Here is a 27,873-nt window from a genome sequence, read left to right as displayed (position 1 = left end):
ATGAAAGGGCATCATTTTTGCTGAGTAATTCCAAGAAGTAATCCATTCCTTTTTTCAGCGTTAATCATTCTGCTTCGGATCAACGGAACAGTATGATAATCATTCCATACAAAAGATAAAATGTCCAAGAATTATATGATTTCTATTATTTGACTCGAAAAATTTGAAACAGGTTATTGAAATCACCCGTATCCGTATGTAGCGCGCCCACTTGGAAACACATTAATCTTATTGGAATGTTAGATGGGGAAGCTAACACTCACGTTTATGCATTATGGTGTACTCTTCCAATTAATTTCGTTTTTGCAGGCCGAACAGAAAAATTTTCAGTCGAGTCAACTCTCTTATACAGTAATGCTTTGGGATCAGGACACTTGGCATTACATTCAATATCATACCGCAGCAATAACATTTTGTGCATGTTGAATAAATGCGATTGATTAGTAAATACCATGCAATCGATGCGATTGAATAGTAACCATCAATCGCATTAATTCAACATGCACAAAATGTTATGGCTGTGATATGATATTGAATGTAATGCAAAGTGTCCGGATTCAAATACATTACTGTATACTTACTTCGATGTTATTCATTTCGCTCTCAGACTAAGCTACGAACATAATAAAAGGGGTGGGATTTACATTTCATACTGTTATGGTTTATAATATAACGCTTCCTTTGCTTTCGTTCATTTCTACCTCTACTCTCGCACCGTGAGGACTCGTTTCATCGGGACCAAGCAGACAGCTCGTAAATCTACCGGTGGTAAACGAAAGCAGCTCGGAAAAGCGCACCAGCCGCAGGAAGTGTAAAGAAGCCACATCGATACCATCTCTTTGCGTGAAATTCGTCGCTATCAGAAATGCTAATCCGCAAGCTACCTTTGCAGCGTTTGGTTCGAGGAATTGCGTGGAATTGAACTTTAAACCGACTGGTGCTTCCAAACTTCCGCGGTTATGGCACTGCAGGAGGCCTTGTCGAAGATACCAATTTGTGTGCTATCCACGCAAAACGCATCACATCCAGCTGGCCCGTCGTATCCGAGGAGAGCGTGCTATTACCTTATATAACCCATTAGAGTTTAGGAAAGTTTAGGCCGAACTGAAAGGAGTATTTAGAGAAAATCTTGTGTCCATGATAATTCGATACAGATGGGCGCCATTGACTATGGATTTGATAATGAAGAATACGAAATTTGTGATATAAAATTATTTGCGTACGAATGCCGCAATCGATAGTCGATTCTAACTTGCGCTGGATATTTCCGCGAGGGACTCAATTCCTCCTTTGAAATTGATAATCTCTTTCTGGCAAAATGAAGTGGTATGATAATCACATTATTCGAATGATAAAATGCAGAAATTTTCTGCCAATCTCCTGTCAACTTCCAACATCTTTTTCTCCCGTTTGTCGCTTTTCAATTCCATTTCTCCTCTGCAGTCGGACCTAACGGACCATTTAGCGAAAACCGAGGTATCGATGGGTACTGTGGGACTGTGGACTGTGGATTTGATAGAGAAAAACACGATGTGATATGGTGTAGTGGATATTATATTACATATCAATATTTGTTTACCAATGCTGCAATCAATCGTCGTTATTGGGAAGTTGGAAATGTTGGGAGGCCTTATTTTTACTGTGTAATTTCTAGGAGGAATCCATTCCTTCTCAAGTGTTCATAATCCTGCTCCGGATCAACGATTATTCCACTTGTCGGGGCTTGGGGAGTGGGTACTATTTACGCTGGGTATTTCCGAAGAGGAATCGATGCCCCCTTTGAGCGTTAATAATTCTCCGGCTAAACAAAGTGGTATGTCTAAGAAATGAAATGTCTGAGATTTATATGCTTGTTACTTATTTTTTGCTAAGTCAACGTTAGTCCTACGTCCACTTCGCGGTTATATCAAAGATATAACCCACTTCTAGTTTTTATCTAACATTTTGAAGATTTCGGGATCATCTACTGAATTTGAGAACTTTTAGCTGCGATTTTATTTTCATCTACTTCCTGTAGATGAAAATAAAATCGCAGCTAAGAGTTTTCAAAAGCAATGATATTTTTGTGTTCCCGATATTGTTTTCGCTTGATTGAATGGTTCCTCAAGCTCACCTCCCTTTTTTGTATGCTGTTCTTTGGATACGTAACACAATTTCGTGATACATTTGTCATTTTGTTTAACTGCCCAATCATAAAGCTCTAGTGCTGTTTGGATTGTGTTCCAAATCATCATTTCATCGATTTTAAAACCAATCGATGAATTTGTGCCGTATTTTGTTGATAAAGTAGACATTTTATTCAGTATTTGAATTCAATTATTTTCCTAAAACTCTTACATAGATCACTTTTTTGTAGGACTTACCATTTTCGAGTCAAAAAAAATTGTAAAAAATGGTCAAAAATATTTGATCCTTTCCGTATGTTAGTCTAGATAAATTTTCGGAAAACTAATTATGCCAAATTGCTTAATTAGGTAATGGCTTCACGCCCAGAAAGTTTCATTAAGTTCTGAGAGGGTCAGGCCAATCCCATAGACGAGTTGGCGCGAAATCCATCATAGAGGATCCGCGAGTAATTCGGTCAGTGGGGGTAATATGGACAGGTGGTTGATATGTATAGTTACATTTTGAATTTCAAATTTCTGTTAATGAGAATACCTTCTACATGTTATTCTATAATATTTAAGCCACCCTATGGCAATGAATACTGGTCAAAAGTGGAAAAGGGAAACAAAAATCGAAAAACATACATTCATACATTCCGCGTGTGGATGTAATTTTAGCTACTTCGATATTAAGCATTTTGAGTGCTTTCAATTAAAAAAAAATTCAATTCGCTATAGTTACATTTCGGTGTGTGAGTTAACAGAGAAGCGATATTAGGTATGTACGGAAAAGTAAATTCATTCTTGAGTGGAAAATTTGAATTATTGAAAAATATTGTACCGGTGGGGTAAAACGGACAGTTGCCAGTGGGAGTGAGATGGACTGTGAAAAATCTGTTTAATCTGTTCCTAAGGAATGCCTTGCGTCTACAGATGGAATTCAAATCGCCAAATGAGGACTGTTTAGAAGATGACTAGAACCAAAAGCAAAATAGTTGAGGGTCTGTTTGTTTATACTACTGAAAAGCACGATACCACTTCTAGGTGGATTAATTCGATTTTTTCATCATTTAACGGACATTCGTGTTGAGTTCAGACTTTGGTTGAATAAAATTATTCTTCTCGCGATCGATAAACCTCTACGCTTCATATATTATAAACCTGTCCATAATACCCTCACTATATGTCCATTCTACCCGCATCGAAGAAAATGCTGTATTTTTCGGTCTGTTTTAATTTCAGTAAAACATTGAATAGCACTTTTTTCTAAAATATTTTACCAATTAGGTAGAGAGACAGTATATTGAATTGCAAGAAACTGCATCAAAGTTTTGGGAAACACGAATTTCCAATGATATAATTGAAGTTCTTCTCATGTTCGTTTTACCCCCACCTCTCCTACATAGTATAAGCTTTCGATCGTCTTATTGGACCAATCTATCGAAATCATCCGCACCGAGGAAACCACCGCTCCATCGTTGAATACACTCGCAAGTGTTCAAAATTTTTGGCAGGAGTTTCCAATGATGCAAGTTGAATATTTGCAATCCACAGGATAGAAGTTTTCCGAAACACACACAATGGAATGTATACTGCTGATGTTGAAAAACAAAACACAAAAGCAATTAAGGACTTTCACGAGAGATTGCAGAGAGGTAAGAGTAAGAGGGATACTCTGGTATCGGACGGTACCTGTGCTGTAAAGTGTGGCACCTGTGCGATACAGGTCGAACGAACGTGCGCTTGACATTCAGGAAAATGTGTTTTCTCTACTCCGAAACGTAACTTCCCACCGGAACGTTGGGAAACCCAGCTTATTTGTTTCGAGTGCAATCTGGTCCCGCACATGGAATATGTTTCGTTCCAATTCGTCACTCCAATTAAGGTGATGCATTTTTAAAATCCGTTGGGTTTTATCCAGGGTTTATTGCAACCGGATCGACCAGATCCAAAACGGGTAGTTGCTGTTGTATCACATTGTTGCTCCAACGTGGCGTTGTGTTGGATTCAATGTAATGACAATTGCAAACCGAATGTACTCTCGAATACAATAATCCAGCGAAACAAGTTCCAACAAACTGTTGCCGCAGAAGTTTTTCATTTTTCAGTCAGCTCTGATCCTAGAGTAAGCTCAGCCATACCAGGCGGCCACAATCATGAAACAATTGTTGAACAGAACTTTGTTGTTGGTGGAATGGGCAGGAGATGTGTTCACACCACAATCAACATGTGTTGCTATTTTTTTTTAATAAAATCTTTATTCGAGTGTAAATTTGAAGTTGATTGTCTACAATACTTTTTTTTAGAAAATTGAGAAGATCCGAAATCATTGGCTCTTTATTCAAGTCTGAGTTTTATGTTAATTCTTTACAATAATTAAGTTCACTAAAATGTTCAGAAATCATGTGTGTAAGCTAGAAAAAAACATTTTGCGGAAACCAAGTCTGCTTGAGATACTATTGGTAACGAAATAAAATAAAAATATATATTTAAAACAATATGTATCTTGAAATTTCAGTCAATTATATGTTGAGGCAGAATCGAAATTTCAAATGGTTTAAGAGAAATTCATTCTTAACTTGGAGTCGACTGATGATTTAGGCCAATTTATGCAAGCAATTCTATTCTCCTTGGCGATACTATTGGTATTAACATAGCTTCAATCGAACGAATGTTAATATTTTAGATACCTACACTCTTAGGAAAAGAAAAGTAAATATGACGATTTTTTGATGAATGCTACCAATGTTTACTCATTTTTTTCCGGACGAATTATTCGTACATATTACGGGATAACAATGGTAAACAAATATCAAACCGGCCGGTATAACCCAGTATGAGCCGTCGGTTCAACATTGGTTTAAAATATACCCAAACATGTTATGGTCAATGAACCTTTATTTATGTATTATTGTGAATTTATTTAGCAATTATTGAGCTATTATATACATCTACGTTTATTGGAATATCTAAACTATCTAAAATACGATGTTAGCAACATATATGAACTGAAAGTCAGCAGTTTTGCTTCGACATTGGCCAACGCATTCTGGTGTTCGATAATTTATAATGCTTCCCATTCTGCTTAGAATGCATGTCTTGGTCTTGCATAGTCTTCTGGCATGACCACTGCAGCGTCCGCGGCTACAAATTAGAAAAAAATTGTGAGGGGTTGTATCAAGGACACGACCGCATTTTCGACGTAGAACTACGCAATTATATTATGCAATCCATTTGTTTACCACTTCGAATGCATCGAAATTTTTGAAATAACTTTTTAGTTTTTTTTTATTGTTAGTACTTCAGTAGTAAAAATTTTCATTTGAAATTCAAACAATTTCAAACTGGTAGGCCTGGCCTGGTGAACTAATAGAGAATAATATGGATATCGCTACCAGACTATAGATTTACATATTTTTACTTTGTAAAGTTAAAACTTTGAACAGTTGCCATGTAAGATCAATTCATGCATTGTAATAAATTATGTTCTTCATTGTAAATTTATTGAACGTCCTTTAACGTTTGATATTTATGCCTAGGACTACCAAAATATGTAAACGGAAGAATTGTCAAACGATCATTGTTTTTTACATTTTCCTCTGAAATTATTACACATCTCATGTTTACGTAGTTCGAACCGCAAAAGTTCATTCACCTCTAGTATCTGAAATGACGATTTTCCCAGGCTTCTCAATTTAAAAGTACTTTTTAGCATCCCCGCATACTGCAGACTTTCTTTCAACCGATAGTTTGGTCGGATTGGGTTGCTAGTGCGCACACCGGGCCAACCAAACAGTCGTGTTGGTAAAGAGTGCGCAAACCAGCCAACTGTCGGCCGAATATTCTCGAAAGACTGTATTTAATTTGTGTTTGACAACGGAGTAGAGAAAGAAGAGGGAAAATCAAAAAGAGCCGATTCTCGAATAGTTTGAATGCAATCGGGAAGCCTATCAAACTTTTTTATCGGCCGGTACTGAATTGGTGTAGTGTGCGCATATGCATATCGCTCCATACTGATTAAGTCGTTCGACCAATCTATCGGCCGACAAAAATCTGCAGTCTGCGGGGGCTCTTGGGGAAACATATTCCGGTCTGCACAACAACAAACGAGTACATAAGTATTCAACACCAAAAACAGGAAGTGGGTTATATCTATGGTATAACCGCAAGGGTGACGTAGGACTATCGTTGATTTAGAGATCATTTGTTTGAAGTTGAATCTGAATTCATTCTCAATGAATGAATATTTGGGGAACTTCGAAAACGAGAGCGTTACGTTTTAGGCACAAGGTTTTATGCATCCAATATTGGATACGGAAATATCCTACTGATGGGGAAGAATAATCTTCAGAAGCTATCCTGTTAATTGCGATTGATTGAAAAATCACAAAACCAAATGTATTTGGTCACAGTGTTACATGGATAGAAAACATTAAAATAAACTCTTTCACATGAATGTATTTTTAAATTCCCAGAGGAACTGGCAGATTATATTCAGTAACGATTAGATATTTCCACATTTTCCTCGATACTGGAAGTCCACCAGTGGTTTATGCTAACTCGATAACCACCTGTTAATAGCACTTAATTAAAACATATTTGGTCACAGTGTTACATGGATAGAAAAGATTCAAATAAACTCTTTCACATGAATGTATTTTTTAATTCCTAGAGGAACTGGCAGCTTATTTTCCGGATCTTTCTCGATGCTGAATGGCATCCAAACGGAAAGAATTCCGTGCGTGTATGTATGTGTGCAGCGGCTGCTTCGATGGTCACCTTCTCTTCTCCTGAAGGATCGGCTTCTCTGTGCTCCTCACAGTTTCAAACAAACTGCTTGCGTTTCAGGGCAGATCTCGATCCTTCGCCGTCCAGCACCCTCAGCAACGATGTTGTCTTGTCGATGTCCTCACGAAAAATGAATGCGTCTCACCACCAGAATATCGCTTAAGTATGCTTTTTGTGCGTAATTGAATCGAGAGAAGGCGTGGTTTACGATGACAATTTGGAAGGCAAACTAGAGGGGAATGAACTCTCTGAGCTCGGAACTTTCGGCGACTGAGCAATAATCGATTGCGGGCGCATACAATATTGGATACGGAAATATCCTACTGATGGGGAAGAATAATCTTCAGAAGCTATTCTGTTAATTGCGCTTGATTGAAAAATCATAAAACCAAATATATTTGGTCACAGTGTTACATGGATAGAAAACATTAAAATAAACTCTTTCACATGAATGTAATTTTAAATTCCCAGAGGAACTGGCAGATTATTTTCAGTAACGATTGGATATTTCCACATTTTCCTCGATACTGGAAGCCCATCAGTGGTTTATGCTAACTCGATAACCACCTGTTAATAGCACTTGATTGAAACATATTTGGTCACAGTGTTACATGGATAGAAAACCTTCAAATAAACTCTTTCACAGGAATGTATTTTTAAATTCCTAGAGGAAATGGCAGATTATTTTCCGGATCTTTCTCGATGCTGAATGGCATCCAAACGGAAAGAATTCCGTGCGTGTATGTATGTGTGCAGCGGCTGCTTCGATGGTCACCTTCTCTTCTCCTGAAGGATCGGCTTCTCTGTGCTCCTCACAGTTTCAAACAAACTGCTTGCGTTTCAGGGCAGATCTCGATCCTTCGCCGTCCAGCACCCTCAGCAACGATGTTGTCTTGTCGATGTCCTCACGAAAAATGAATGCGTCTCACCACCAGAATATCGCTTAAGTATGCTTTTTGTGCGTAATTGAATCGAGAGAAGGCGTGGTTTACGATGACAATTTGGAAGGCAAACTAGAGGGGAATGAACTCTCTGAGCTCGGAACTTTCGGCGACTGAGCAATAATCGATTGCGGGCGCATACAATATTGGATACGGAAATATCCTACTGATGGGGAAGAATAATCTTCAGAAGCTATTCTGTTAATTGCGCTTGATTGAAAAATCATAAAACCAAATATATTTGGTCACAGTGTTACATGGATAGAAAACATTAAAATAAACTCTTTCACATGAATGTAATTTTAAATTCCCAGAGGAACTGGCAGATTATTTTCAGTAACGATTGGATATTTCCACATTTTCCTCGATACTGGAAGCCCATCAGTGGTTTATGCTAACTCGATAACCACCTGTTAATAGCACTTGATTGAAACATATTTGGTCACAGTGTTACATGGATAGAAAACCTTCAAATAAACTCTTTCACATGAATGTATTTTTAAATTCCTAGAGGAAATGGCAGATTATTTTCCGGATCTTTCTCGATGCTGAATGGCATCCAAACGGAAAGAATTCCGCGCGTGTATGTGTGTGTGTGTAGCGGCTGCTTCGAGATCTTCCCGGGGAACCGTTTGTGGCATCACTCTCCTCCTGATGGATTCTCTTCTGGCCTAAGGTGCACAAACAGGCTCTTGGTGACACCGTTCATCCGCGCTTATGATAAATGAAGAGCTTCACCACAACAGCGACAACATGCTCCAATCGCTGTTCAATTAGAACTGAGTGGATTTCCGAGCGGCGCTCGCTTATATACCGATTGGTGATTTCAATAGCCTGTTTTGAAAGCAAATTTAAGACTATTGAAACAAGTTTTTGGATCAGAAAGTAACAAGTATAGAACGCGTAGACATTTTATCTTTCGAATGAAGTGTTTATCATACCATTTCGTTCAGCTGTTTAAGAGCTATTAACACTCAAAATCTCGGTCTCCGGCGTAACGCTTTCGTTTTCGAAACTTTGATTTTACACCCCGGTATAGAAATGAAAGACGTAGTCCTACGTCAAAAATACCCCAGACTTGCATGTATTTGCAAAGTGGATTCCCACAGGCACATTAATTTAGAAGTCCGTGTTAGGGAAACACAGCTCGGTGGGAACAAAAATACCCCCGGCTTGCACGTTTTGACAAAGCGGATTCTTCCAGGTACATTGATTTTGAAGTCCGTGTTAGGGAAACTGCTCGGTGAGAACAAACATACCCCTGACTTGCATGTATATTTGCAAAGCAGATTTCCACAGGTACATTTTGAAGTCTGTGTTGGGGAAACCGTAAATCGGACCAATCAAAACTTGGCAGTTAGGGCGTTTAATAGCGCTTGATATTTTACAGTTATTCAAATGTTCATCTCATGAAAAATAATATTTTATCAATAGTGATAAACGTAGAAATATTTCCTATCGATTGATGCAAACATCTCTTCGATCTATAAATAAATGTTCGAGTTATAAGCATTCGAAATACGCATTGTCCGCATAAATGGACGAAAGCGTTTTCCAAATGCAGAAAAAAATATGTTTTTATCCGCAAAATCTCCTAGGTCCTTGTTTTGCCGATGATAACCATAAGCTGGACAGATTATTTCATTGGAAATTTGCATGGTTACGCTTGTAGGCAAAAAACTACAAAATTGCGTTTTCCCAACACTAACGGTGTTTAGAAATCTTTATTTCGGGCCTGATTCTCGAATACACTTCACGGTGGAAACGAAATAAACGGCACGCCATTGAACTACGTATTACGAGTTAGTGAAGTGTCTAAGATAATACTGAGTTTTCAGGCAGAAAGAGCACTTTTCAAATAAAAAATCATTGATGAAAATTAACTTCTTCGTATCGAACTGGTGTTCAATGTGAATGGAAAACTTTGTTTTCTTCATGTGGTATAATAATCTCATACAAAAATCTCATCTGAAAATAATTTGATATTATTATGATAAGTTTTAGTGGGAAACTAATTTCGTATCCAGATGTCGACACCGTACCGTTGTCATCGCGGATACATTTCAATTTCGTTTCCACCGTGAAATGTATTCCAGAATCAGGTCCTTCGTGTTTGCATCTCATTTTTAGTCGATTATCGCGTTATCCACGATTTTCGTTATTCGCGGTTACCTAGCCAGACTATTTCGCGGATAATCGGGATTCTACTGTATTCATATCCGTTATGGACGGGATGAAATCAGCTTCAGATACAATTTTCGTATAGGATTTACAACATACAGAAGAAGGTGACTTTCATTTACATGGGGTACTGAAGGGTGTGTCACATCAAATTGAATCACGGAAAAAACGCTGTAGAAATTTGCCCAGTAGACCGATCCTTTTGAAAATTTTAGACAGTAAAATAAAAACTATTAAACAACTTTTGGCATTTTTTTTATTCATACTTCGAGCCCAAGCCCGTATACTTGCACCTTCCTCTTTACCCCGTCCATAAGGTTCTGTACAACGTCAGGTTGTAGTTTTTTTCGAACAGAAATCTATTTTCTCTTGAAGTCCGCCTCCGATTTGACAACTTTTGGGTTCTTCCGGAGGGCCTGCTTCATAATCGCCCAATATTTCTCTATTGGGCGAAGCTCCGGCGCGTTGGGCGGGTTCATTTCCTTTGGCACGAAGGTGACCCCGTTGGCTTCGTACCACTCTAACACGTCCTTTGAATAGTGGCACGAAGCGAGATCCGGCCAGAAGATGGTCGGGCCCTCGTGCTGCTTCAATAGTGGTAGTAAGCGCTTCTGTAGGCACTCCTTAAGGTAAACCTGCCCGTTTACCGTGCCGGTCATCACGAAGGGGGCGCTCCGCTTTCCGCAAGAGCAGATCGCTTGCCACACCATGTACTTTTTGGCAAACTTGGATAGTTTCTGCTTGCGAATCTCCTCCGGAACGCTGAATTTGTCCTCTGCGGAGAAGAACAACAGGCCCGGCAGCTGACGAAAGTCCGCTTTGACGTAGGTTTCGTCGTCCATTACCAGGCAATGCGGCTTCGTCAGCATTTCGGTGTACAGCTTCCGGGCTCGCGTCTTCCCCACCATGTTTTGCCTTTCGTCGCGGTTAGGAGCCTCTGAACCTTGTATGTACGTAGGCCCTCCCGCTGCTTGGTCCGCTGGACGAATGAACTTGACGAATTCAGCTTATTGGCGACATCCCGGACCGAACTTCTCGGATCACGTCTAAACTGCTTAACTACGCGCTTGTGATCTTTTTCACTGACGGAGCATCCATTTTTGCCGTTCTTCACCTTCCGGTCGATGGTTAGGTTCTCGAAGTATCGTTTTAGTACTCTGCTGACCGTGGATTGGACGATTCCCAGCATCTTACCGATGTCCCGATGTGACAACTCCGGATTCTCGAAATGAGTGCACAGGATTAATTCACGACCCTTTTTTTCGTTCGACGACATTTTTCCAAATTTACGAAAAATTGACAGTGAAGCATGGCCAACGTGATCAACACTCTTATCTGATTATAAGCGAAAGCTGAAGATATAATTCCTAAAAATTAAATTTCTACAGCGTTTTTTCCGTGATGCAATTTGATGTGACACACCCTTTAGTAATGAATCTCTGCTGTGGCAAATATTCCGCCTTCTTCCAAGCAGTTAACCCCTTGCCGTACGATTTAAATTTCAACAACAGGGCCCAAACACGATCACAGTGAGTCGTTTCGATACTCTGCTGGGTGTGTGTATCTTACTTACGATCGCAGCAGTCCCGCATCATCACATGCATGTATCCATTTCATGTCGATAGACGACGAGTGAGGTTCGATGTTGTACGTTCTGGCACAGTCTAATCGCCACGAGTGTGGTTCGATGTTATACGTGAAGGGGTTAACATTGTTCGTTTTCCGTCATAATAAAGGCTTCGTCTCCACTAAGGATGAGAGCTGCGCTTATCTTGAGCATGTATCGTTCTGCGAGGACAAGAATGAATCGTCAAACACTTATCATCAAATGATTCTTCAATAAAAAAAATATTTCAGGGCGGTCAAACTGCTAGAATGGTTATTTCTAAAATTTCGTAGCATTGTAAAATAATATCCGCAGATATGAACAAGCAACTTGAATTAAACTACAGCGTAGTTCTACGTCAACAATGCGGTCGTGTCTAGGACGAAACCTCCTGTAATGTTTTACTATGCTCACTGTTCATGTTTTAGGCAAAAAAATGCTAAATAAATTTCTTGTCTAATGGTATAAAACACAACATATGTCGCAATGACGATTTTGAGTAATATGCGTTTGAAAACTCTCAATGAATGTTTTCCTCTAACCATCAATTCAGCAAACATCCAAACATTGAATATACAATGGGAATGATTTGGATGAGATTCAATACAATAACAGTCATTTATGATATTATTGCTAAGCCGAACACAAAGTGATGGCAAATGTAAACTAACTGAATTGATGAAACTTTTCAAATTCAAAACCCCTGTAATAGACGTAGCGCTGTAATCAAATTTCATCCCAGCGATTTGTATTCATTGTTCACGTAATATAGTATGCAGTACATATGGTTCCCTTTTAAACCAGGGAAAGATTCTGGGTAAACACGGCTGTAATAGAAAGTACTTCCGCACGGGAAACAGCAACACCTTCATGAGGAAAAGACAAGCAAAAACTGAAAACTACACAAACAAGCCGTTGTGGTTTGCCTCTGATGAACAGACCACCTTACCAGACAGTTTCCCCAGCTGACATAACTTTGGTAAGGGATTTTGCGTGGAGTTATATTTTGTGAAAACCAAGCAAAGATTGCAGCTTCAGCAATCTCTCACTCTGTTCAACCAAATCTTGACGCTCAGCCGCTTGAATGAACCCATTCAAACCGCACACATAACCATACAGTGCACATGGCATCCACCTGCAACAGAGCTTCGGGAGTCCACAAAGAACCCCACCGAGAGAGGTGTAAACACAGCGAGTGCCAGTGAAAACTTATGTTGTTTTATCTGATAAGGCACAACTTAATCTCGTGCACTGGCGTATGAATGAAACATTACTCACGCTGGGCTAAATATTCGTATCCGTGGAGATTATCAACTTGCATCTCCGACTTCCCATAGCTTAGGCCACTGACAACAGACTGAAAGTCGAAACTTTTTAAGAATGAAGAACAAACATACACAGGCTTTTGTTTAGATTTTGAGTTCGTTAAATTGTATGCAAAACACGTGTCTTAGATTGTTTTCGGTTTGGGATCCTTTTGTCGAACATATCAATTCAACGCACAGTATATTGTCTGTGTTCGACTTCATCATTTTATTCAGATGCAATTTATCATATAAAACATCATTATTATTTCAAAACATGGCAAAAATATAAAAATGCAGTTTGTTGCTTCTACAATAAAGCTTCCATATTCTGGTTACCAAGCTTGATTAAAATAACAAATATTTGATAGATTTTTTTTTATGTAAATTTAAGTCCAAATGAGGGCTCGTTAATTCAAATAGCGGTAAAATCAGCATAACGTATATTTTGTACACCGTAATGAGGACAACGAAAGTTAAAACTAATGATCGTCGAGTCAATCTTTATTCTAAGAACTGAGTTCAGAGTTTACGTACGATTTAACCATCAATATGAGGCATTACCAGAGTCGAAATTTACATTCAATCGCAGCTGGTTATTTGAGCCAAATTAATCGAATTCAACACTTACCCGAATCCGTTCTTTGGTGGATTGATCTGCCGCCGTTGAAGCAACGGTAGAAACGATGCCGATTACCGTGCAGCAGCAAATTAGCCTGAAATAAACAGTAAAACAATAAATAAACAACGCACAGTGATTAGAATATCGATAAATGGGAACAATACAAGGAATCACAATTAAAACGGTGGCAACTTGGGACCAATTACTACCAAACCAGCTCGCGAGCCGATCAATGAGTGCCGTTTTCCACAGCATCGGGTTAAAATTACCAGAGCAGATTGACAATAAAATTCCTATTCGCGCTCGCTTGTATTGGCAAAATTGGCTGCTGTCGTCATTTCCACCCCGGGGAGAGAATTCAGGCGATAACAATTATGGGAGGTTATTTCTAATCAATTAGGTGAAGAGTTAATTCATTTTACGAGTGTCATCAATCATTTCACGCGCAAAGTGGCTCTGACAGGAATTTCGGTTCCGTTGAAAACGGAGTGAACGAACCGCGAGATGAGTGCACAACGCGAAAGGGTAGAAGAGTATGAACGAACTATGAATGAAAATGCAGTATCTCATTGTAGCTTATAAAATATGCACGATTCTCAAGTTACAAAGTCCGTTCACTGAACGAAGAACTAATTAATTTACAGGATCTATTATTTGGTCACAAGATATAGAAATGAAAAATGATAAAAACTTTAAAACGAATATATCTAATATATCTAATATCAATTCAGATTGATCCAGTTCAACATTTCCACTTTTAAAAACGCCTAATTTATCATCTAGAGGATGATAATGACGAATGTAGCGTCACTACAAATACTAAATCTAAAAAACCTCACCAAGGGTCAGAGAAGAAAACTGATGAACTTGGTCGCAGCTGGGATTCCTGCAAAGGAAACTCGGATGAAAGCACTGAATCAGCATATCCCTGTACCAACAAAACGCCACCGAGGACCGGAGCTACCTAGTAGTGATGAAAACCCGATTCCTAAAAAATCGAAGCAAAATCTCTGTCCCCGACAAAGAGCGGGGCAGAATGAGCAGGAAAAAGTTGCACAAAACACTCTTCAAAACAATACCACAACAACCACTATCGAATCTGGAATGTCCTTCAAAGAAGCCTTAGAGCAGATCAAAGTTGGTATTCTCCCGGAGAACTATCCCAACACTGAACAACACTCAACTAGATTCTATTTTGAATGCTCTACTCACTGCAATAGAGCAACAAAGAAATGAACCGGTGAACCCCAGGTTTTTGAACTGCTCATATAAGTCGGGTTATCTGATCCTTTCTTGTAAAGACCATCAAACTTCGAGAGGTTGAAGAAAGTGGTTCCCATGATAACCCTAGAGGATAACATAAAACTGGTTGCTCTAGACGCATTCCGCGTCCAGTGATTCTTCATGCCTTTTTTCCACAAAGTGCAACATACAGCGACGAGAGACTCAAAAGCCTCATTGAGAGCCTAAACGAGAATCACTCCACCGATAAATGGCGAATACTCAAGAGATCCAATCCCAATGAAATCCACGCGGATTGGACGCTAACAGTCGACGAAGCTTCTATGCGTCAACTTGTTAGCAACCACTCTAAAATAAACTTCCGATTTGGCGAACTTAAGCTGAGGAAAACTAATCCAAAGCAGCGCCAAACCACAACTCAAAAAAGTCCAGTGTGCTCGAAGGAGATCGAAGGAGGTGTCAAGAAACGAGAAACTTCATAACTCCAAAAACCCAAGTAATCTGAAGTCTTCAGAGCCCAGTGACTCCATACTTGAGGAGCCACAAAATGCTCGAAAAGTCATCAGCAGGGTTTCTGGTAAATCGAAGTTTCCTCGAGAAGTTTCTCCGAAAAACAAGGAACTTGACAATCTGACTGTTCCTGGCCCAAGCGGTTCAAACTCAACGGCAATCGCAAAAAGAGTAGGAACTTCAACTACGGGCCTGAGTCTCGAATACACTTCACGGTGAAAACGAAATAAACGGCACGCCATTGAACTACGTTTTACGAGCTAGTGAAGTGTCGAAGATAATAATGAGTTTTCAGGCAGAATGAGCACTGTTATCCAGGAGGTTCATGTAAGTTGTTCTAAATACGATGACAAGCATGACTCCCCAAAAGCTGCTGTCTTGGTAAATGCAAACATTAAATGCTTTCCTATTACAGAGTTCATTCAAAGGGACATCGTCGCAATCAAAGTGGAATTACCAACCGCCAAAGGAAGATCCGACATCGTAATTGCGTCGGCTTACTTTCCTGGCGACGTTCCTGAGGCTCCCCCACGAGAGTTAGCGGCGTTTGTTAACTACTATAGGGAAATCAACAAGAACTTCATCATCGGGTGTGATGCCAACGCTCATCACACAATGTGGGCAAGTACCGACATTAACTACCGAGGTGAGTGTCTTTTAGAATTTCTCTCGTGAAACAACATAGATATTGCTAACAAAGGAAATGAACCAACATTCATAAACGCAATCAGACAAGAAGTCTTAGACCTAACGCTGTGTAGCCCGGTTATCCTTGACAAGATTCATAACTGGCACGTTTCCGAAGAGGCGTCTTTGTCTGATCATAGACACATTATTTTTGAATGGGATGGTGGCATGACAGTTCAGCGAGAATACCGAGATCCCAGAAAAACCAACTGGGATCGGTATTCAGTTGAATTCGAGTCAAAAACTCTAAACTCAAAAATACGGTCGATTCAGCAGCTTGAATCAGCTTCAAAAGAATTAAACGAAACGATAGTCTCTGCCTACAACAACAATTGCCCACTAAGAGAAGTTTCTTCGACAAGAAACATTCCTTGGTGAAATAAAAGACTTGAACAGCTTCGCAAAACAGCGCGGAAACTGTTCAACAGAGCAAAAATTACTTCGGACTGGTCTCAATACAAAACGGCTCTAACTGAGTACAGCGGAGAACTTAGACGATCCAAACGAAAATCCTGGGTATATAACTGCGAAAGCATTGAAAGTACTCCAACCGTTGCTAGACTCAATAAGACTCTGGCAATAGACCACTCAAACGGGCTAGGTTCCCTTAAAAAGGACGACGGGTCGTTTACAAAAACTCCCTCAGAAGTACTAGACTTACTGATGAAGACTCACTTTCCGGGATCTACATCTGTCCACTCGAATACAAATCCTGGCTATAATGGCGACACAAAATGCTCTCGATGGCACCCCACAAGACCTGAAGGTGCAATGGATGTCGCTAACATAGTTGCTGGGTTAGGCTTCACGAGAGCCAGAGTAGTTAACGCGGTGAGATCCTTTCTACCTTACAAATCTGCAGGTGCAGATGGAATTTTTCCAGCCCTTATTCAAAATGAAAAATCAAAACTAATTCCACCTCTGATCGAGATTTTTAAGACGAGTCTGATACTAGAGCACATTCCTTCGATATGGAGACTTGTTAAAGTAGTTTTCATTCCAAAACCGAGGAATCGTGACAAATCACTCCCAAAGGCATTCAGACTAATTAGTTTATCATCAATACTGCTGAAAACTATGAAAAAAGTATTGTATGAATACATAAAGTCTGTATTCATGTCCAAATGCCCATTATCTAAATACCAGTTTGCCTACCAATCAGGCAAATCCACAGTAACAGCGCTACACGCGCCTGTAACAAAAATTGAAAAATCTCGCTTGTCAAAAGAAACCGCTCTATGCGCGTTTCTTGACATTTGATAACGCTTCTCATCTATCAATGACACAAGCGATGAGAAAAAGACGCTCCGATAACTGCATAGTCAAACGGATCCAGGGCATGCTCACACATAGACGAATCACCTCGGAGCTGGGCGGGTCGTCAACATATGTGATTGCAACGAAAGGTTGCCCCCAAGGAGGGGTTTTATCACCCCTCCTTTGGTCACTTGTAGTTGACGACCTTCTGATAAGTTTAGAGGTAAAAGGATTCGAAGTTGTGGGCTTTGCCGATGATCTAGACATAATGGTACGAGGCAAGTTTGACGACATGTTATCGAGCAGAATGCAGATGGCCTTAAACTTTACACAATCTTGGTGTATCACAGAAGATCTGAGCATAAATCCCTCAAAAACAACAATTATTCCGTTCACCAAAAAGAAAAAACCGAACCTGCAATATCTACATCTTGAAGGACAGGAAATAAAAAGCAGCGCTTCAGTGAAATATCTAGGTGTAATCTTAGATGCTAAAGGGTGTGTCACATCAAATTGCATCACGGAAAAAACGCTGTAGAAATTCGCCCAGCAGACCGATCCTTTTGAAAATTTTAGACAGTAAAATAAAAACTATTAAACAACTTTTGGCATTTTTTTTTTATTCATACTTCGAGCCCAAGCCCGTATGCTCGCACCTTCCTCTTTACCCCATCCATAAGGTTCTGTACAACGTCAGGTTGTAGTTTTTTTTTTAACAGAAATCCATTTTCTCTTGAAGTCCGCCTCCGATTTGACAACTTTTGGGTTCTTCCGGAGGGCCTGCTTCATAATCGCCCAATATTTCTCTATTGGGCGAAGCTCCGGCGAAGGTGACCCCGTTGGCTTCGTACCACTTCAACACGTCCTTTGAATAGTGGCACGAAGCGAGATCCGGCCAGAAGATGGTCGGGCCCTCGTGCTGCTTCAATAGTGGTAGTAAGCGCTCCTGTAGGTCATCACGAAGGGGGCGCTCCGCTTTCCGCAAGAGCAGATCGCTTGCCACACCATGTACTTTCTGGCAAACTTGGATAGTTTCTGCTTGCGAATCTCCTCCGGAACGCTGAATTTGTCCTCTGCGGAGAAGAACAACAGGCCCGGCAGCTGACGAAAGTCCGCTTTGACGTAGGTTTCGTCATCCATACCAGGCAATGCGGCTTCGTCAGCATTTCGGTGTACAGCTTCCGGGCTCGCGTCTTCCCCACCATGTTTTGCCTTTCGTCGCGGTTAGGTGCCTTCTGAACCTTGTATGTACGCAGGCCCTCCCGCTGCTTGGTCCGCTGGACGAATGAACTTGACAAATTCAGCTTATTGGCGACATCCCGGACCAAACTTCTCGGATCACGTCTAAACTGCTTAACTACGCGCTTGTGATCTTTTTCACTGACGGAGCATCCATTTTTGCCATTCTTCACCTTCCGGTCGATGGTTAGGTTCTCGAAGTATCGTTTTAGTACTCTGCTGACCGTGGATTGGACGATTCCCAGCATCTTACCGATGTCCCGATGTGACAACTCCGGGTTCTCGAAATGAGTGCACAGGATTAATTCACGACGCTCTTTTTCGTTCGACGACATTTTTCCAAATTTACGAAAAATTGACAGTGAAGCATGGCCAACGTGATCTATACACTCTTATCTGATTATAAGCGAAAGCTGAAGATATAATTCCTAAAAATTAAATTTCTACAGCGTTTTTTCCGTGATGCAATTTGATGTGACACACCCTTTAAATTAAACTGGAACGCGCACCTAGATTCAATAATCAGCAAGGCCAACTCAGCTCTATGGGCATGCTCTAAAATGATAGGAAGAACATGGGGCCTTAAACCAAAAATGGTTATGTGGGTTTACACTGCAATTGTGCGGCCTAGGATAACCTATGCGCCTCACTTGTATGGTGGCCAAAGACTAAGGAGACTGCAGCTACAAAAAAGCTAAACAAACTCAAACGACTAGCATGCGTTGCAATTACTGGAGCAATGCGAAGTACACCCTCAAAGGCATTGGAGGCTATCCTTCACCTGGTACTTTTAAACCAATATGTTCAGCTTGAGGCTGAAAAAACGCTTTAAAGCCTGAAAGATGGAAAAAAATACTAGACGGGGACAAAACTGGTCACTTGAGCATCTTGAATCTTTTACCCATTGGACCAGTCTCAGAGATGAACAATGATTGGATGGAACTTAGGACCCATTATGACATTCCATACAGAGTGATCGAACATTCTCGCTTAGTATGGGATGAAGATGGCCCCAACGTTCGTAATGGTTCAACCATTACGATGGGTCGAAAATGGGAATCAGAACAGGTGCTGGAGTGTATGGTCCCAGAACAAAAATCTCTGTGGCTATGGGAAACTGGCCAACAGTTTTGACGTAGGACTACGTCTTTCATTTCTATACCGGGGTGTAAAATCAAAGTTTCGAAAACGAAAGCGTTACGCCGGAGACCGAGATTTTGAGCGTTAATAGCTCCTAAAAAACTGAACGAAATGGTATGATAAACACTTCATTCGAAAGATAAAATGTCTACGCGTTCTATACTTGTTACTTTCTGATCCAAAAACATGTTTCAATAGTCTTAAATTTGCTATCAAAATAGGCTATTGAAATCACCAATCGGTATATAAGCGAGCGGCGCTCGGAAATCCACTCAGTTCTAATTGAACAGCGATTGGAGCATGTTGTCGCTGTTGCGGTGAAGCTCTTTATTTATCATGAAAGCGCGGATGAACGGTGTCACCAAGAGCCTGTTTGTGCACCCTAGGCCAGAAGGGAATCTATCAGGAGGAGAGTGATGCCACAAACGGTTCCCTGGGAAGACATCGCTACACACACATACACGCGCGGCTATTAACAGGTGGTTATCGAGTTGGCATTAACCACTGGTGGGCTTCCAGTATCGAGGAAAATGTGGAAATATCTAATCGTTACTGAAAATAATCTGCCAGTTCCTTTGGGAATTTTCAAAATATATTCATGTGAAAGAGTTTAATTGAATGTTTTCTATCCATGTAACACTGTGACCAAATACATTTGGTTTTGTGGTTTTTCAATCAATCGCAATTAACAGGATAGCTTCAGAAGATTATTCTTCCCCATCAGTAGGATATTTCCGTATCCAATATTGTATGCGCCCGCAATCGATTATTGCTCAGTCGCCGAAAGTTCCGAGCTCAGAGAGTTCATTCCCCTCTAGTTTGCCTTCCAAATTGCCATCGTAAACCACACCTTCTCTCGATTCAATCACACACAAAAAGCATACTTAAGCGATATTCTGGTGGTGAGACACATTCATTTTTCGTGAGGACATCGACAAGACAACATCGTTGCCTAACGTGCTGGAGGAGGTGGACGGCGAAGGATCGACACATACACGCGCAGAACTCTTTCCGTTAGGATGCCATTCAGCATCGAGAAAGTTCCGGAAAGATCTAATCATTGCTGGAAAATAATCTGCCAGTTCCTTTGGGAATTTTCAAAATATATTCATGTGAAAGAGTTTAATTGAATGTTTTCTATCCATGTAACACTGTGACCAAATATGTTTCAATCAAGTGCTATTAACAGGTGGTTATCGAGTTGGCATTTACCACTGGTGGGCTTCCAGTAACGAGGAAAATGTGGAAATAACTAATCGTTACTGAAAATAATCTGCCAGTTCCTTTGGGAATTTTCAAAATATATTCATGTGAAAGAGTTTAATTGAATGTTTTCTATCCATGTAACACTGTGACCAAATACATTTGGTTTTGTGGTTTTTCAATCAATCGCAATTAACAGGATAGCTTCAGAAGATTATTCTTCCCCATCAGTAGGATATTTCCGTATCCAATATTGTATGCGCCCGCAATCGATTATTGCTCAGTCGTCGAAAGTTCTGAGCTCAGAGAGTTCATTCCTCTCTAGTTTGCCTTCCAAATTGCCATCGTAAACCACACCTTCTCTCGATTCAATCACACACAAAAAGCATACTTAAGCGATATTCTGGTGGTGAGACACATTCACTTTTCGTGAGGACATCGACAAGACAACATCGTTGCCTAACGTGCTGGAGGAGGTGGACGGCGAAGGATCGACACATACACGCGCAGAACTCTTTCCGTTAGGATGCCATTCAGCATCGAGAAAGTTCCGGAAAGATCTAATCATTGCTGGAAAATAATCTGCCAGTTCCTTTGGGAATTTTCAAAATATATTCATGTGAAAGAGTTTAATTGAATGTTTTCTATCCATGTAACACTGTGACCAAATATATTTCAATCAAGTGCTATTAACAGGTGGTTATCGAGTTGGCATTAACCACTGGTGGGCTTCCAGTATCGAGGAAAATGTGGAAATATCTAATCGTTACTGAAAATAATCTGCCAGTTCCTTTGGGAATTTTCAAAATATATTCATGTGAAAGAGTTTAATTGAATGTTTTCTATCCATGTAACACTGTGACCAAATATGTTTCAATCAAGTGCTATTAACAGGTGGTTATCGAGTTGGCATTAACCACTGGTGGGCTTCCAGTAACGAGGAAAATGTGGAAATAACTAATCGTTACTGAAAATAATCTGCCAGTTCCTTTGGGTATTTTCAAAATATATTCATGTGAAAGAATTTAATTGAATGTTTTCTATCCATGTAACACTGTGACCAAATACATTTGGTTTTGTGGTTTTTCAATCAATCGCAATTAACAGGATAGCTTCAGAAGATTATTCTTCCCCATCAGTAGGATATTTTCGTATCCAATATTGTATGCGCCCGCAATCGATTATTGCTCAGTCGCCGAAAGTTCTGAGCTCAGAGAGTTCATTCCCCTCTAGTTTGCCTTCCAAATTGCCATCGTAAACCACACCTTCTCTCGATTCAATCACACACAAAAAGCATACTTAAGCGATATTCTGGTGGTGAGACACATTCATTTTTCGTGAGGACATCGACAAGACAACATCGTTGCCTAACGTGCTGGAGGAGGTGGACGGCGAAGGATCGACGCATACACGCGCAGAACTCTTTCCGTTAGGATGCCATTCAGCATCGAGAAAGTTCCGGAAAGATCTAATCATTGCTGGAAAATAATCTGCCAGTTCCTTTGGGAATTTTCAAAATATATTCATGTGAAAGAGTTTAATTGAATGTTTTCTATCCATGTAACACTGTGACCAAATATATTTCAATCAAGTGCTATTAACAGGTGGTTATCGAGTTGGCATTAACCACTGGTGGGCTTCCAGTATCGAGGAAAATGTGGAAATATCTAATCGTTACTGAAAATAATCTGCCAGTTCCTTTGGGAATTTTCAAAATATATTCATGTGAAAGAGTTTAATTGAATGTTTTCTATCCATGTAACACTGTGACCAAATACATTTGGTTTTGTGGTTTTTCAATCAATCGCAATTAACAGGATAGCTGCAGAAGATTATTCTTCCCCATCAGTAGGATATTTCCGTATCCAATATTGTATGCGCCCGCAATCGATTATTGCTCAGTCGCCGAAAGTTCTTTCTTTCTTTCTTTGTTTTTAAGAGGCTTTAAACTTTGCAGTTCATTCGCCTCTACCCCAGTGAAGAGCCACAATAAAACCAGCCCAGAGGGGACTGGCGAAAGGGAAACCAAAAAAATCACTCATCAGATCTGTCCGCTCGACTCTCGGTTAAAGAAGAAGGTAGGAAGGGATCCTATGCTTCATAAGATATTTAATATATGCTGTAAAGAAAAGTAAATATTTACTGATCCGAGGACCAAAGCAGTAACGAAGCACAAGTGACCCAGTGAAAGGCGTGTTCCAAAAACAAAATTCATTCAGAATGAATTCAGATTCAACTTCAAACAAATGATCTCTAAATCAACGATAGTCCTACGTCACCCTTGCGGTTATACCATAGATATAACCCACTTCCTGTTTTTCAGGCAGAATAGCTGCAATAATAGAATGTCTAAATTATGCCTCAAAAGAAAGTATAGATATGCTAACATCTGCATATTTTGTGACAGTCAAGCGGCACTTAAAGCTTTTAAAGTGTTCTTCAAAAATTGTCTGGGAATGCATTTCCCTTTTACGGCAATTAATTCAGATAAGTTCGGTACAATTGTACTGGATTCCTGGCCATTGCCGTATAGAGGGCAACGAGCGAGCAGATGAACTTTCCAGGAACGGCTCAAACTCACCATTCACTGGTCCAGAACCATTCTGTGGACTCTCCGACTGTGTGTTGAAAAGCGAGCTGAAAAAATGGGAAGACCGGGAAGTGACAGCCAGTTGGATGGCTGCAAAACTTAAACAGGCGAAACAATTTATTTCGCCGAGTATTAAAATTACTCAACAGCTGCTGAGCCTTAATAAGAAATACTTAAGCACATTCACTGGTCTTGTAACAGGACACTGCCCGAGTAAATACCAGCTTAAGAAAAAAGGTTTAGCACAAGATGATATATGTCGCTTTTGTAATGCCAAAAGCGAAACCTCGGAACATTTGCTCTGTAACTGCGGAGCTCTAACTAGACGCAGACTTCAACACCTTGATAAAGCTATTCTGGAGTCCAAGGAAATTTGGTCTGTGTCGCCGGTCAGGATTATAAATTTTATCAAACAGATTATTCCTGATTAGCACCTATAGCTTTCAGTCTACTCCTTCATCAATAAGTAGTAGATAAGCTTGAAGTGTAGTATAAAAAGGGGTATACCACAATAGTTCAAAATAATGGACGGAGTGGTTGGGTGTGAACAGAGGGAAAAAAATCATCTAAATTTGTATTATCGCCTTCAAAATATGCCCTTCTCAAGCAATACACTTTTTCCCAGTCTTCCGCCAAACACTTACACATGTCCGCGCGATGTTCAAATTCTATGTTTGTGTTTTAACACGAACATACTTTTCGCTAGTGTTCAATGTTTATTCCAAACACTCCTAATGATGCACAAACACAAACATGTTTGAATCACACGCGTTTCTCATATCACATCATAAACAAACATGGTGTTTATAATTCAAATACACCATGTGAAAAACATACCACCTGTTGTCGCAGTATTACATTGTGAAAGAAAACGCACAGAAAAAAATAATTCCTCCTAAAACATCAAGATGTTGAAGTCTGCGTCTAGTTAGAGCTCCGCAGATACAGAGCAAATGTTCCGAGGTTTTGCTTTCGGTATTACAAAAGCAACATATATCATCTTGTGCTAAACCTATGTTCTTAAGATGGTATTTACTAGAGCGTGGCGGAGATGTTTAGTTATCCACATCAAAATACCAATAATAGGTGTAAACATTCCTGAAAACATGCATCTAAAACTAATTTTTGGGCATTTATTTATTTATTTGGCCAGCATTTGTATGACGTCGCCCCACTGTGCACTCGGTTCCCCAGACTTCATTTGGCAACATACACATTTTATCACATGTTCAGGAAGCTAATAATAGCGGATGTTACAGAAATCTATGTCTTCTTGAATGGCGTTAACGTTCCCTGTGGAACTTTTACCGTCTCAACGTATGCATTAACTAGCGTCATTTATTAATACTTAGTTGAGATTTTCTAAGCTAAATAACACGCCTTGAATGTATTCCGAGGGGCAAGCTCTAGAATACGCGTGATCACAGTGCAAGTCGAAGGAAATTTCTTTGACGAAAAAATCCCCCGGCCAGAACGGGAATCGAACCCGAACACCCGGCATGTTAGTTATGACGCTAACCACTCGGCCAAGGGAGCACACATATCTATACTAAATCTATGTACACTCGACAAAAAAAAATATAGGAATAGAGTGCGAAGTCGGATATTTTAAGTGATTTTTGACAGGCTGTAATTTCGTGAAAAATCAACGCGTATCGATGGGATGCGCATCGTTTTGAAGCTACAAATTTTTTGCTAACCAACTCAACAGCAAATCCAATAAACCGAATCATCCTGATTTTATTTGATTCCAGAAACGATCCTGTAGGACCTTCCCATACAGAGATATTGCAGTTTGAATGAAACACTACTCCTTCGTCTTTGTTGATGAATAATTCAATAAACAGCCATCACACCGCAAATCGAAATGCAGTTTTGAAAACTCCAATAAATTCAAATTCTGCACAAGGATAATTTGTTACTTTGACGAAAAAAAAATTTATTTTTCTTGCATCGATGCCAAAAACAGGATTTTTATAGTGCTTTACAAAATCAACTGTAATTCTGCAAATATCGCAGTAAGTTCTAATGTTTGCAGGCAAATTTTTAGCCAAGTATATTCCCTAAACATCCGTGAATGTTTCATATTGATACGTTCAGCCGTTTTTTCTAGCCGATTTTTCAAAGTTTGGAGTAAATTAGAGGAGGATTTATTCGCAAATCGTACTAGAAGTACAAAATCCTACGCGACTCTCAGAATAAACGATTCGTTACTTTCGTCTTTATGAGTTTGTGGGTGAAGAGTGCGTGTATGTGTGGAAATGCGTATGAATATGTGTGAGTATCATCACTCATTACAATATTTGTACCTACAAACGCAAAACGAAACTTTCGAACCGTTCGTTCTGAGAGTCGCGTAGGATTTTGTACTTCTAGTACGGTTTGCGAATAAACCCTCCTCTAATTTACTCCAAACTTTGAAAAATTGGCTGAACGTATCAATATGAAACGTTCACGGATGTTTAAGGAATATACTAGGCTAAAAATTTGCCAAACATTAAAATTTACTGCAATATTTGCAGAATTACAGTGGATTTTGTAAAACACTATAAAAATATCCTGTTTTTTGCACTTTTTTGAAAATTAAATTAATTTTTTTTCCATCAAAGTAACAAATTATCCTTGTGCAGAATTTGAATTTATTGGAGTTTTCAGAACTACCTTTCGATTTGCGGTGCGATGGTTGTTTATTGAATTATTCTAATATATATATTTATTTATATATATATATATATATATATATATATATATATATATTACATTAGAGATAAACGGCATGATTCGTTAATTTTTAAAGGTGCATCTAAAAGTATATTGCATCCCATTAGCTTAAGTTTCTCAATCACTGACATTTTTTTAATTTTCTACATGACTTCTATTTTATATGAAAAAATTTAAAAATATTTAAAAATACATATTTTAGATATTGAAAATAAAAGTTTTTTTGTAAATAAAAAACAGTACTAGTTTTCCCTCAGTGTATATTTTTTCGCGTTTAAACATCAATACTCTAGAACTCTTTCTAAGACACTATTTCGGTACGACTCATAGTTTTTTAGATATAAACTATCAAAGATTTCTCTTACTAAAATCGATACGCCCTTTTCAAAAGTTACGCTTGAACAAAAAAATTCCCATTTGCTGTGGAAAACTCATATTTCCTCCAACCCAAACGGAATACAAACTTTCATTCGAATCAGAAATATACGTTTTTAAAATCTGCATTTTTTGGACGATTTCATTTGGAATTACTCTTCTGTTCCCAAATATAGCACTCTCAAGTATGACACATGCATATATCGTTTTCGGAAAAATCATTGCTTCATAAAACACTCACAAAGTATCATCAATCTATGCCGCCTCCATCAATACGAATTTATAGGTTGCATACGTGTTCAATTTGTCCTGTATACAAGCGGCACAACACCCAGAATCCCAATTCTTCCTATCGCGCCAATTTCGTTCCATATGCTCCCAAGCGAGATAACTGATGGCAAGGTTACGACACACGACAGCCAATTTTGACACTTGTTTCTTGACACTCGATTCATCTTCAACACCGTGAGATAGTGAGAGGGAGCAGAGGGATCGACAGATTGATGATCCAAATGGGCACTACTCTCGTCTGTGTGAATCAATGGAGTCGAAAGGGAAGGGAAATTCTTTTATCTACGGTACCAAGGTCCTCTGGATGTCTGCTTTGCATATAGTGCTCCGCTTGCAGACAGACCCAGGCACACACGTTCGTACAAATATGGAACGCCAGCATGAAATTAGATTCCAGTGCCGTATCACACACTCTGCCCGAGAGTGAGGAAGCGGAGGAATGTGTGCAAATTTAAATTGATTTTACTCCACACTATGCACTATTTTAGAAATTGTACTGCTGCAGCATTGAATTTCATTGCGCAAAATATTAGGCAGCATATGGACCGACATTTATGGAACTTCCAGAACATCTCTCCAGCTGTTTGGTGTCCAATTTATTTCCACTCTCCCGCCTGTCGGAAACACTTTCTTTCGCCTGTACCCACAAAGCCACAACCGGCAACGTGATTTGGAAGCAATTTAGAAAATGAACTCAATTCGGAACACCGACCAAACTAGACAATTGCATCGGCCAAGTGTGAAAGCCACGAATTAAAATTCAGAAAGACCGTAAGTATATTAGTGAATTTGAACGATCATAACTCACATTAGATTCGTTTAAACTATTCCGCAAAACTGGACACCGTGTTCACATCCAAGAAGTCGACCATCATGGACGTATATCACAACATGAATCCTTGCCAAAACGCTCGAATCGCTTCGAGAGCAGAGAGGTAGTACCCCTTCTGGCCGTATGATGAAACGTGTGGAGCACCCGAGAGCACCCGGCCAATGGCCAAAAATAATAGTAGAATACACTGTGTAAAGAGCCATAACCCATTTCCAATCCCATCATTCGTTTTCCGGGCC

General features: G+C 39.6%; 1 protein-coding gene across 1 annotated transcript in view; it reads right to left on the bottom strand.

Annotated features, from left to right (window-relative positions):
- LOC129780076 (A disintegrin and metalloproteinase with thrombospondin motifs 7) overlaps positions 1-27,873 on the bottom strand; it is a 457,286-nt gene that overhangs the window by 331,489 nt on the left and 97,924 nt on the right. Inside the window, exon 3 of the mRNA XM_055787990.1 lies at positions 13,557-13,641. Within this exon, the coding sequence (XP_055643965.1) occupies positions 13,557-13,641 (85 nt within the window). The remainder of the gene's footprint in view (positions 1-13,556; positions 13,642-27,873) is intronic.

The sequence above is a fragment of the Toxorhynchites rutilus genome, chromosome 3, assembly GCF_029784135.1.
Source record: "Toxorhynchites rutilus septentrionalis strain SRP chromosome 3, ASM2978413v1, whole genome shotgun sequence".
Classification (NCBI taxonomy): Eukaryota; Metazoa; Arthropoda; class Insecta; order Diptera; family Culicidae; genus Toxorhynchites; species Toxorhynchites rutilus.
This window is presented reverse-complemented; position numbering and strand designations above follow the sequence as displayed.